This window comes from Vidua macroura, chromosome 27, assembly GCF_024509145.1.
Source record: "Vidua macroura isolate BioBank_ID:100142 chromosome 27, ASM2450914v1, whole genome shotgun sequence".
In the NCBI taxonomy this organism is placed as follows: Eukaryota; Metazoa; Chordata; class Aves; order Passeriformes; family Viduidae; genus Vidua; species Vidua macroura.
This window is the reverse complement of record NC_071597.1, coordinates 5,470,225-5,482,368: the sequence shown is the minus strand read 5'-3', so window position 1 is coordinate 5,482,368 and position 12,144 is coordinate 5,470,225. Positions and strand designations below refer to the sequence as shown.

General features: G+C 62.8%; 1 protein-coding gene across 4 annotated transcripts; it reads right to left on the bottom strand.

Moving 5' to 3' along the window:
• Nucleotide 1: 1 nt before the first annotated feature.
• Nucleotides 2–11,961, bottom strand: LOC128819801 (alpha-2-macroglobulin-like protein 1). 4 transcript variants are annotated; one of them, XM_054000160.1, is made up of 36 exons: nt 11,756–11,961; nt 11,080–11,269; nt 10,616–10,778; nt 10,294–10,346; nt 9,656–9,676; nt 9,384–9,537; nt 9,178–9,262; nt 8,983–9,091; nt 8,787–8,901; nt 8,074–8,183; nt 7,776–7,940; nt 7,426–7,653; nt 7,063–7,120; nt 6,673–6,818; nt 6,327–6,476; nt 6,062–6,166; nt 5,749–5,836; nt 5,390–5,549; nt 5,020–5,245; nt 4,776–4,902; nt 4,424–4,545; nt 4,205–4,256; nt 3,936–4,010; nt 3,602–3,778; nt 3,402–3,483; nt 3,153–3,309; nt 2,970–3,044; nt 2,639–2,795; nt 2,324–2,541; nt 2,018–2,233; nt 1,823–1,941; nt 1,639–1,729; nt 1,431–1,499; nt 1,244–1,346; nt 1,043–1,084; nt 2–491 (listed from the first exon to the last, which is right to left on the bottom strand). In XM_054000160.1, the coding sequence occupies exons 1-36, from the start codon at nt 11,818–11,820 to the stop codon at nt 331–333; spliced, it is 4,434 nt and encodes a 1,477-aa protein (XP_053856135.1). In that variant the 5' UTR covers nt 11,821–11,961; the 3' UTR covers nt 2–330. The 4 variants fall into 4 exon arrangements, with proteins under 4 accessions (XP_053856135.1, XP_053856131.1, XP_053856133.1 ...); XM_054000156.1 differs by having other exon boundaries at nt 11,080–11,961; XM_054000157.1 differs by having other exon boundaries at nt 405–628; nt 11,080–11,961.
• Nucleotides 11,962–12,144: the final 183 nt, after the last annotated feature.

The window sequence follows — 12,144 nt, the reverse complement described above, 5'->3', positions numbered from 1 at the left end:
GTGCTTGACTGTATGGCTTTATTTAGACCCAGGCCCTAGCTTCTCTCTAAGAGGCACCTGACTGGTTTGTGCTGGGATTGCAGTGTCCCCAAGTCCCTTGGGGTGACACTGGCATTGTGTCAGTGCTGGGGAGGGGGCACTGTGGATCCCAGGGGGGTGAGGGGTGGTGGGGACCTGCCAGGGAAGCTCTGGCACAAGGGAGGAGCTCTGGGTCCCCTTCAGGTGCTGTGGGGAGGGGAGAGGCCAGAGCTGGCACCCCAGAGCCCCCGTGCAGGGTTGGCAGGAGGTGGTCCGGGGGTGTCCCTGTGCCTGTGTCCCCACTGTGGCTGCTCAGCCGCGTCCATTGTGTGGCCGGCTGGAGAAGCCGTGTGTGTCCTTGGGCCTGCAGGAGCCCCTTGGCTGCACATCCTGGCGGGGAGCTGTGGCTCCATCCAGAGGGGCCCTGCTGGAGGCCAGTGCTGCTGGGAGGGTCTCTGGGCCATCTCCTGCCCAAGTGGTGGGTCAGGACCATGGCCAGGGTGGGAGCAGAGACCCTCAGCTGTCCCCGTCCTCGGTGGCCGCAGGTGCTGGGGCAGGGGCAGGGATGGGCTGCTAGTCTCCAGGCTGAGTTAGACATTTTCCTTGTCCTCTTCAAAAGGGAATATGGGAATGCTGTGAGAGGAGTGGCCCCAGCACTTGCCCCCCCACCACTGCCCTTGCTTGCCCTGACCCTCTGGCTGAGCCCCATCCCTTGGAGCTCAGTGTCCCAGCCCCTGTGTGACCCCAGAGCCCCCCAAACTCAAGCTGGAGGAAGGCCGGGGCTGATGAGGGCTGAGCCCCTCAAAGAGGGCACAGCATCTCCTGCACACCTGGGCAGGCTGCCAGTGCCAGTCCCTGACCTCTGCCCCCGAGCTCTGGTCGGCAAATGCCCAACAATCAGGGCAGGACTCCGGGTTGGGCTCCTGTGTCCCCACTCCCTGCCGTCCTTCCCCTGGGGCCCTCCAGGTCCCCATCAGGGTCCCAAGGGTGGGGTGACCTCTGGCCTGGCAGGCTCAGCCCCTACCTGAGCTGGGGGGTGCAGTGTAGGCCACATCCACACGGTCACCTGCAATGGGAGAAGTGGTGACCACAGGCCTGGGAGGAGCTGCTCCCTTAACGAGCCAAAGTTCATCAGTGGGAGCTGGGAGATCAGCCAGACCCCACTGAGCCCCTGGGGCTGCAGGGCTGGCAGCAGGGCTAGGGGACACGGCCCTGCAGGGCTCACCTGTCTCATAGTAGTCGTACAGGGACACAGTGGCCGGCTGGAGGTTGCTCACCAGGAAGTCCTGCTGGGCTCGGAAGGAAAAGGTCTCCTCCTTCTTGTTCAGCTGTGGAGACAGCCCAGGGGGGAGGTGTAGCCACCCACCATGGGGGAACCCCCCCACATCCCAGGGCTCCTGTCCCCATCTCACCTGGTCTAGGTAAATGGTCACCTGGTCAGGCTGCACCTCCACTTTCTTCACCAGGTTCTGCCTCTTCAGCTGCAGGGACACAGCTCAGGAGGGGCCACAGCTGCTCCATGGGTGGCCAGCACCCCGAGCAGGTGTCCTCTGTGTCCTACAGCCCCAGGCAGGGACTTGTGGGATGGAGTATCCCAAAGGGGGGTGGGGGGCTCCTCACCTCCACCATGGATTTCTTGTCCGGGCTGTAGCCTGATGGTAGCTTGGCCTCGATGACAACCATGTTGGTGGCAGGACGCTCCCCACTGTACCTGCAAGGGCAGAGCCCCAGCATGGGCTTAGGGATTCCCTGTCTCCCTGGCTGCTGCTGTCCTCCCCAAACCCGGGACAGCCCCGGTCCCTACCGTGCCCAGAGGCGGAGCAGGAACTGCGGGTTCGGTGTGCCCGGCAGCGGCTCTGTCTCCACCCGCAGCTCAAATGCCCCCGTGCTGGGAGGGGGGGGCACGTTATAGCGCAGGGTCACCTGGGGGACAGCACAGGGTGAGCCCAGTGAGGGCACAGGGACAGGGCCAAGGACAGGGAGCCCAGGCTGTACCCACCTGTGCCAGGGCACAGCCCTGCCCGCGGGCTCGCAGCCCGTAGGTGCCTGGCAGCTTGGGCAGGGCCGCCCGCTGCAGCACCAGCCGGTTGCTGCTGTCCAGCACAAAGTCCTGCACCGTCCCTGAGGGCGATGTCACTGTCACTGTGATGTCCCCGTTGCTGCCATAGGTCAGAGCGGCGTATTTGGCCAGGGCTTGCAGGGCCACCACGGTGTCCTGTGCATGGGGACAGCGCCAGGGTCACCCCTGAGCACAGCTCCTGGGAGGGGCCAGTTTAGAGCAGCCCGTGGAGCCCAGGGCAAGTACCTGCGTGGAGGCAAAGCCCCCGTAGGGGTTCTGCTGCTTGCAGAGCCAGCGGACGATCTGGGATGCTGTTCCCAGGTCAGCAGGGGACACTGAGGGCTGGGACAGGTAGGCCAGCAGGACATAAGCTGTCATCTCCACCTCGGCCGGCGCAGCCGCGGCCCAGGACAGTTCCGAGGGCTTCTGAGCTTGCTCCTTCCTCCGCCAGTAGAGCAGCCCCTCTGCGGGAGAAGGGGCGGCAGCTCAGCCCCTGCTGCGGGCTGGGCTGGGGTCCCTCCCAGAGGTGGCACTGCCCACAGTGCCCTGCCTGGGCAGTACCTGCACTGACGCTGTGCTGGGCCAGGCGCTGCAGCTGCGCCTGCTGCTGCTCCCGCAGCCCCGCCAGCCCGAACACGTAGGCGAGCAGGGCTTGTGTGTAGGGGTCGTCCGTGGGAGAAGCCTCCAGGCACTTGAGGGCTGAGCGCACCACTGGCTCCTGGCATGGCAGCAGAGTTGGGAGCCAGCCCAGGGCATAGGACTCACTCAGTGCTGCCCAGTGTGGCCAGCTGTGCCCAATTTGTGCTGCGAGGTGGCCTGGAATGGCCAATCCCCTGTCCAGCAGCTGTCCCCACCCCACCAGTCCCTGTGGGGAAGAAGGGTCCATCCTCACCAGCTGGGGCAGTCCCAGCTCCAGCATCGCTGCCGTCACGTACGCCGAGAGTGAGAGTTCATCCGAGACACCACCCTGTAAGGGGACAGGGGGACACGGGTCTGGCTGGGCTGTGACACCAACACAGCGACACCCCCACTGCCCAGACCACACTCTTGAGTCCCCACCCCAGCCCTGCCCCACCTGCAGGGCGTTGTTGAAGAGTTTCCCCATGCTCTGGAAGCAGCCGCTCTTCTTCTGGCGCTGCTGCAGCCACCGCAGCGCGTCGGTGATGTGCCGCTCCTCGATGGCCACGTAGGCTCGGGCCTGCCCGAAGGACTTGAGGACAAACGCTGTCAGCCTGGAGCCAGGGAGACATCAGAGGGCTGAGGGTCAGCACGGGGGCTACCTGCGTGGCAGGAGGAGCCCTGGATGCAGCTGCAGAGCCCTCACCAGGTATTGCCCTCGGAATCACTCTTCCCAAAAGCGCTGTAGGAGCCATCGTCGTGTTTGTACAGCAGCTCCCGCTGGTACCCTGCAGGAGGACATGGGGACCGGCCACTATTTCTGTGCCCAGGGGAGCCAGGTGGAGTGAGGAGGGCGCTGTGGGACAGTGGTGGCCCTCCCAGGCAGGGAGTCGGGGTCCCACTGACCGCTCTGCAGGAACCCCTGTGCCTTGGCGCGGATGTCGGGCAGCAGCTGCCCGGTCTTCTCCAGGTACTGCTGGATGTAGATGTTGGGGGCAAAGCGAACCATGTTCTGCTCCCCACAGCCGTAGGGCATGGCCAGGAGACTGTCCAGGTTCTGCAGGGCATTGCCCAGGATGTCACCTGTGCCAGGGGCACACATCATCAGCTGTGCCCCGTCACCAGCACCCGTGTCCCCTTCCGTGTCTGCTCGGGGTGGTCCCACGTCCTGCTGAGCCTGGGGACCTCTGCACCCACCCTGTCCCCCGTGGTCCCCAGGGTCCCCCGGCCTGTCCCTTACCCATCACGGCGATGTGGGCTCTCTGGGAGCTCTCCAGGATGTTTGCAGGAATCTCCAAGGACACTTCTTCAACACCTGTGGGGACAGAGGGCCACGACAGTGGGAATGCCTGACTCTTTCTAGCCTGTCCCATGGCAGCCTCATCCACCCTGTTCCTGCCTAGGCACCCTGACCCTTGGCTCCTCTGGACTGGTGGCCCTTGTGCCCAGTGGCCAAGCACCCCTGGCCCACATCCCACGGCACTGCCCGACCCCTCTGGCCAGTCCTACCTTCCTGGCAGAGCAGGGAGCTGTGAGTCTTCTCCACCAGGATCCCCCCAGGCTGTGAGGAAGCAGCACCAGAGTCAGTCAGGAGCAGGGACCTGCCTGTCCCCCAGTCCCCTTGGTCACCGCTGCCTTCATGTCTGGGTGCTCTCCCACTGCCCCCCGAGGGCTGTTTGCACCCTGCTCCCAAATCCATCCCATTTTCCTCCTCCACAACCCTCTGACCTGCACCAGCAGGGGCTTTATCACGGTGTCCACACGGCCCTGGGCCGGCACCAGGGGCAGCTCGTTGCCACAAGGCTCGGTGGAGCTGAGGGCTTCAGTGCTCACAGTGATGTTCACCTCCCCTGACGGTGCAAACATGGCCCTGAGTCCCCAGGGAACCCCCAAACCTGAGCATAGCCCCCTGCGCTTGGGGTGGGGCTGGCTGGACTAGGCTTGGGGTCCCCAGGAAGGGTGGGAGTGGAGCGAGGGAGAACTCCCCAGATGCTGTGGGGTTCCTGCCCTCCCTTCCCACCTAACCCCATCCCTTGAGGGGGTCCCTGGGCAGCAGGGTGGGGTGGTGACAGCTCTGTACCCAGGCTGGTGGCTCGCACGCCCCACTGGAAAGTCTTGGCTTCATCTGCACAGACACAGCTGCTGTAGGTGTCCCCAGCACTCAGTGACACCTCCAGCTCTGCCGACTCTGCCAGCGTCACCTGAACCTGCAGGGCAGTGCCATGGCTCCATCAGCCCCAGAGCCAGGGTCACCTCCCCGGCCTCACCTGAACCTGCCAGAGCACGGCACAGCTCCATCAGGGTCCCTGCCCATCCCGGCTCACCCGCAGGCACTGGCGCAGGTAGTTGAAGACGGTGGCCCTGAGGGTGAAGGTCTCGTGGCGCACCACGGCGTAGGGCAGCGCCAGCTCCACGAAGAATGGCTGGAAGGCCGTGAGGGTGACAGCAGGGGACAGCCCCAGGCCCTGTGGGGCCGTACAGAACATCCCGGCCTCCCACTCTGTGATGGCGTCGGGCACTGTCACCGTCACCTCGGCAGAGCCGCCCTCCCTGCATGGAGAACAACATGAGGCCACCCAACCATGGCTGGTGGCATCGCCTGAGTGGCACCGCTGTGACACTGCTGGTGCCAGCCCACAGGGAGAAGGAGCCCTGAGGTCCCCAGCTCCCTTCCCTTGGAAGCTGTCCTCTCACCCCACAGGCACCAGGTCCCATAGCCACGTCTCTGGGAAGTACATCCTGGGTGCTGGGGGCTCTTCCACGTCCTTGATGCCTGGGATGGCTTGGCTGTACACTGTCTTAATTTCTGGATGAATATTGCTTCCCCCCACTACACGGGATTCTTCCCACTCTCCTGGAAAAGGCAGAGCAGAATTTGAGGGCCTCAGGTCTCAGCTGGAGCCAGTACAAGGGCGACCAAAATCCTTTTCCATCCTCTTCCACCCTCTTTGGTGCCCCTTTGTGTTTTCTGGGTGACTCCAAGTCCCTGAGAACACAGCAGCCAGAACTGGCCACCAGCTCTTTGCTCCTTTCAGCACAAGGGCTGTGCTCACCTCCAGGACCCGGCATTCCAACGATGGGGGGCCTGGGTGGGCAGTGCTCCCTGGTCTTGGCATTGGTGAAGAGCTTCAGTGTTGCACCCTGTGAAAAAGCAGAGGTTGTCCAGCTCCACAGCCAGCAGGAGGAATATCCCTATTCCAGCACTGAGTAGTCCCAGGACTACAGAAAACAAGTGGAGAAGGAGCCTGGGCTCAGCAGGAAAGGGAAGTCCTTTGCCACAGGTGAAGCTTTCCCAGCACTTGTGAGAAGCACGGGTGGATCCTGGATGGGGAGGAACCAGGAGGCCCAGGTGGGCAGGGGCTTCACCTGGAATAACTTGTAGGTTTCCATCTTGGAGTCCCGCCAGTAAAAGCCACATGGTTCATCCTGGATGCTGCGGGGGTAGTTGAATTCAGGCAGTGCTTTGTAGACCTGGGAATAAAAACATACAAAACCCTCATTTTCAGAGCACAGGGCTCTGCCCACTGCATCTCTGGGTCCATCTGAGGGACACTTGAGCCAACATCATCCCACCCCCAGCCCAGGCTGCTCCTGAGGCTGCAGGGGGACCCCAGGCAGGGCCAGCACTCACGGCCTCAGCGTTGAGCTCAGCCTCAGGCTTCAGAAGCAGCACGCTGCGATCCACAGCTCGGACAGCACACAGGGAGCCCGGGGCAGCCCCCAGCTGCAGCCTGAGCACTGCCCCAGGCAGGGCCCTGGCCTCGGAAAACGCCATCTTCACCTGCACAGGGACACCAGGGGACAGGGCCAGAGGGCAGTCACCTCCTGTGGAGGGCAGGACCGAGCCCCGGGTAGGGAAGGCTCTTCTCAGAGGGTTTGGGGAGCAGGGAATGGGTTGGGAGACCATGACACTGCGATGCTCCTGGAGCGGGATGGATCCCAAGGCAGGCAGCCATGGACAACCCAACTCCTCTCACCTGGTTGGGGAAGCACTTGGCCACGTAGAGCTCAGTGAAATCAGCCACCATCTCGCCGTTGGGTAGCACCACATAGACCAGAAGCCTGGCCATGGGCGCCAGCTCATGCCCGATGGGCAGCTCCAGGGAGAGGGAGGCTCTCTGTCCTGGGCCATGGAAAGGGGAGAGATGTTACCCAGAGAAAGTGTGGCTGCTCCAGCCCTGGAAGTGTCCAAGGCCAGGTTGGACAGAGCTTGGAGCACCCTGGGAGAGTGCAAGGTCACCCCAGGGCAGGGGGATGGAATGGGATGGGCTTGGAGGCCCCTTCTAACCCAAACCATTCCATGGTTCTGTGAGGAGCAGGCACAGGGAGCAGAGCCCTGCACAGCCCCTCCATGCCATGGGACGTACCAGGCTTTGCAGCGACCTCTTTCCTGAAGATGCTGGTAATGGTCCCCTTGGCCAGGACCTGCAGAGGAGGGGGTGAAAACAAAACAGATACTGAGTGTGGAATCAAAGTGCCCTGGTGGAGGACGGACCCACAATGAGAGTTCTGGGATGCTTGGTCTCCAGTCCCTCAACAGTTCCCATGGGGGTGCAGGCCCAACAGTGGCAGTAGCCACCTCCTCTGACAGGTCCCTCAGTCTCTCCAGGACAGGTTGTTCCTTGTCCTGTCCCTGGGGACAGCACCATGAACAACGTGTGTGGAGATGTGGCCCTTCCCACACAACCCCCCTGATTCCTGCTGCCCTCCTGCCCTGGGCCGGGGCTCACCATGAAAACCAGATCCAGGTTCTCCAGCTCACTGCCTAAAGCCTCCTTGCCAAAGATGGAATCCACGTGGACCTGCTGGGAATGGCCGCAGGGCAGCTCCCCCTCCGGGTCACGGATGTGCAGGAAGCTCCCACTCTTGGATGAGTAGGGCATGACTGTCAGAAAGGCACCTTGGGACCTGAGTCTTGCTGAGCCCTCCTGGTTCTCAGCTGTCCTGCTGACTTGAGCCTGAGGTGGGAATCGGGGTGAATCCACCAGCACCCCCGAGGCTGGTGCAGCTCCAAGGCCCCACCCCACTGGAGGAAGCAGCTCCGGGACCTCCTGGGGGGGGACAAGGGTGGGGCACTTACCCTCAAGGAGACCAAGTCACTCCAGCCAGAGGGGTCCAGCTGGAAGGAGGCTCTCCCTGAGCTGTCCGTCAGGAAGCTTTGTGTCCTCTCTTTTCCCTGGTTCCTGACTGAGAGCAGGACCTGCCTCTGGGGCAGCCCAGAGCCATCGGCTCCCTGCAGCCGGATCTGTGCAGGAGGGAAGGGGGGATGCCACGACTGGGGCTGCAGCTGTGGCAGAACAGGGCTGGGGTGGGCAGGAGCAGGGCTGGGAGCAGCAGGGGCAGGTGAGCCCCATGGGGAAGAGGGGATTTTCCGTTACCGTCCCGGTGTAGGGGAGGCCCCGCTTGTAGACGTGATCGGGGTTCTCAAAGGTGACCGTGACTGTTCTGCGTAAAACCTTGCAGCTCTTGGTGCTCTTCATCTCCAGCCCTGCGGAGAGCGAGTGGGGAGCTCAGGGTGTGCAAGACACAGCTTAGCTCCAGCCAGTGGCCCTGTCCCCATGCAGGAAAGGTCCCCGGACATTTGGGCTTTCCTCCTGCAGCTCCCAGCACAGTTTGCATCTCCTACAAGAGCAGCACAAGCCCTGTGGAATATTTCAGACCTAAAGCCAGGGTGCAGCTGGGGGCAGACACTTCAGAAAAGGCTCCTCACCAAAGTACCACCATGAGGAGCCCCCTGGGGCGCTGGGCACAGGGACAAGCCCTGCTCTCCTCTCTCCAGCCAGGCCGGGCACTCCTGGTGTAGCGGGGTGGTGAGTGAGGGACGCGCTGGGAGGCGAAGCCACCCCACCAGCCTGGCTGAACCCAACCTCTCTGCACTGCCAGGACTCAGCTCCCAGCACTGCCAGAGCTGCTGGATCTTGGAATGGCATTTTTCCTCCACGTGGAATTCCAAGTCTTGCTAGGCTGACCTGACTCACACCCGCGCCCAAACCCCATCCCTGCATGTGCATCCCTAAATCCCAGCAGCGCTTTTGGGTGGGAACACCAATCCCTTGGGAGCACGTAAGGATGGCCACACCCCCATCCCCACCTGTCCCATCCTCCACCAGCGATGCCTCGACTTCAAGTTCCTTCCTGAACCCCAAAGCCATCTCCTTTAAGGCGGTCAATGAAACCTCTGTGGAAAAGCAGCCGTTCTTCTGCGTCTGGAGGGAAGATCAACCCCATCAGCAGCATTCCCGGGAAGGAGCCAGCCCAGTGACACCCCCAGTCCCGGCCACACTCACCTGCCCAGTAACCTGGGTGCAGGTCTCCTGCCTCTGGTAAGACCAGAGCCTCTGGCTGAGGCACAAGTCAGCCTGGACCTTCCCCTGGACGGGCTTCCCGTAGGTGTAGCTGTGTGGGGACAGGGGAGAGGCTGTGCTGCGGGCCCCCACCCCGCTGGACCCCCCCATCCCCCCCATTCCCCGTTCCCATCTCACCGCCCGCAAATCTCCACCGGGAACTTCTCGTCCTGCTCCCACAGCACGCTGGGGAGATGAATGGTTACCTCAAACTTGGGCAGCACTAGTGGACAGGCACAAGGACACAGCATGGTCACTCCCAGGACAGTGACAACATCTGGGTGGCTGCAGGGGGTCAAGACCTGCTGCCCATGGTGGGGTCCCACTTCCCAGTGCCCATGTACCATATTCCTCCACGCTGAAGGAATGGCTCTTCCCCTCCACACTGATGGTATAGGTGCCCAGGGCCGGCTCCGAGGCCAGCGGGAGGGACAAATCCACAATTCCCTGCCGAGGGCTCAGCTCCCGCCACTGTGCGATGCGATTCCCGCTGGGGTCCTGACAGGGACACACGGGATCAGCACCCGGGGAGCTGGCAAACAACCCCTGGCTGTGCCTTGTGCCCCCTCTCCCCGCCCTCCGAGCCCACCCCACCCCCTGGGGGTCCCAAACTGACCTTCAGGAACACCAGGGGCAGCTGGAAAGCAAAGAGAGGATGGTCAGAGGAGCAATTCCATTCTTTGGGGTCTCAGCGGGGCGGGCACAACCGTGGGTGGGGCAGAGCGGGGGAGGGATGCCGTGAGCTTCCCAGCCCTCAAGATGCTTTGGGATGGATTTTGAGCCTGGCTCAGGCAGGGTTGAGCCGAGGGCACTGCCAGCATGACACAGAGAGGTGGCATCTCCCAGTGCCTTAGGAAGGGTCCAGAACCCCTTTAATCTGGGAACATACTGCACTTCCAGAGACCCCAGTGATTGCTCAGGGGTGCCAGAGGCTGAGCCTGCCTGCCGGTATTCCTGGTGTCTGGTGCCTTGATGGATATCAGCACATTCCCCACTGCCCACTCAGCAGGGCTGCATCCCTAACCGGGAGCTGGCACGGGCACATTCCCGTGTCACACGTGCCCTCTGCTTTCTCCTGATCCTGCTGCACCCCTGCCCAGCACAGGGCATCCCTGCCCCGGGGGCAGTTCCGCGGGCAGAGCTGGCCGGGGCAGCATTCCCGAGGGGAAAGGTGACTCCCACACCTCTCCCACGGTCGGCTGGGACACTGCAGGGAGCCCTTGGCACCTCCCCGCGTCCCAGCCCTGTTCTCACCTTCTGCTTGCTGGGGGTCAGGTCTTTATCCAAAGAGACAACTCGGAACTTCACTGGGAAAGGAAACGGAGATGGAGGAGCGGCTTCATCCGCAGGGAGGGGATTCCCCGTGGGAAGGTGGATGGAAACCCACCCTGAGCCCTGCACTGCCCCTCAGCAGCACGGCCTCCAGCGAGCCCTGGCACTGCCCTGTGACATTCCAGGACATCCCGGGATAACCCCTCCCGTTTCCAGGCAGTGCAGGAACAAGGCTCGGCCCCCTCACCCCTCTCCTCACACCAGGGCTGTCCCCAGGGCAGGGTGGTTCCTCCTGCCCCCTCACCTTCCTGCCCAGGCTTGTAGACAGCCTTGTCCGTCTGGATGAATATCCCGGGGCTCAGAGCTCTCAGCATCACCTTCTTCGACTCGGAGACATCCAGGGAATCTCCTTGGATGGAGACGTGCAGGGCCACGATTTCCTCCTTCCCTTTGGCGGGGGCTGGAGCCTGCGGGGGGATCAGCAAGCTCGGGGAGAGGACAAGGACGGTGCCCGGGGGATCCAGAGCACCCCCAGCCCCAGGAGCCCCCCACAGCCAGGGTCCCCCAGCACCCTGCAGCTCTGCAGATGGGATCACTCCAGCCGGGATAACCAGCTGAGCCTGGCTTTGTCAGTGAGAGGGGTGAGACCCTGCCACAAGATGGGGAAGCCACATCTGTCCCCAGTCCTGATGGAAACGGCCTGGAGGCCACCCAGGCCCTCCCTGCCTGCTCCCAGCTGCTTTGGGGTGACACTGGGGTGACACTCACAGGGAAGGTGACGTTCAGGTGCAGATGAGGCTCCAGGACGTTTCTCCTCAGCAGGGTGGTGGGAGGGGTCCCACTGTCCCCCTGCAGCTGCACGTGGACCTGGACAGGCCCCTGGAGGTCACTGAGGTGCACCCAGAGCGTGGCAGGGTGAGGGTGGTACAGCACGGCCGGGGACACCACCACATAACTCCTGGCAGGGACAAGGGACAGAAGAGCCCTGGGGCTGAGGCACATCCAGCACGGCCCCACGGAGACCTGGAAAAGCCCCATGGAGCACAGGAACCCCCCCAGCCTACCCTCTCTGCTTCTGGGCTGTCCTGGGCTCCTCAGCTCAGCTCTGCAGGTGAGGGCACAACAGCTCCCCAGAGCCACCAGGGCCACCAGGGCCACCGGGGCTGTGTCCTCAGTGCTCCTGGGCAAGGAGAGCCTGAGCAGTTGGGACACCCTGGGCGGCAACCAGGGCACAGGAGGGATTGAATCCCACCAAGAATTGCCAAAAGGCTGAAGCTCAACCATCCTACCAGACATAGGAGGGATTGAATCCCACCAGGAACGGCCAGGAGCCAAGGTCAAACCACCCCAGCAAGCACAGGAGGGATTGAATCCCACCAGGAATTGCCAAGGAGCCAAGGTTAAACCACCCCAGCAGGCACAGATGGACACAGAGGGGACTCACGGTGCTCCAGAGGCCCCGACTGAGAGGAGCAGGATGGTGAAGAGAATGGGAAGGGCTGGAGACATCGTGTCTCCAGCAGGATGTGGATGTTGGGAACAGCCACAGCCTCCCCCCGCAGCTCTTGGATCACTCTGGATCTGTGTCTGATCCGCTGCAGGCTCTGAAATGGGGTCCTTGTGTCCCACCCAGTGAGGAAAGCGGGGCTGGCAGAGGACCCTGGGCACCTGTAGATAAAGTCCAGGCAATGTTTGCCCTCTGCCCACAGCTTCTGGGGGTCAGTGACTCCAGGGATGTTTGCAATACTGGGAAAGGTCCCTGGAGTTTCAGTCTGGGCCAGGACTCCACACAGATTTGCTGGGAAGTGATGCCAGAAGGCAGCAGGAAATGAA

Coding starts and splice junctions, on each gene's coding strand:
- LOC128819801 (XM_054000156.1), bottom strand. CDS start 11,607: ATGTCTGGTAGGATGGTTGAGCTTCAGCCTTTTGGCAATTCTTGGTGG. Junction 4,903..5,019: donor ACCTGCGCCAGTGCCTGCGG/GTGAGCCGGGAT, acceptor ACTGCCCTGCAG/GTTCAGGTGACGCTGGCAGA. Junction 2,234..2,323: donor GGGGCTTTGCCTCCACGCAG/GTACTTGCCCTG, acceptor CCCCATGCACAG/GACACCGTGGTGGCCCTGCA.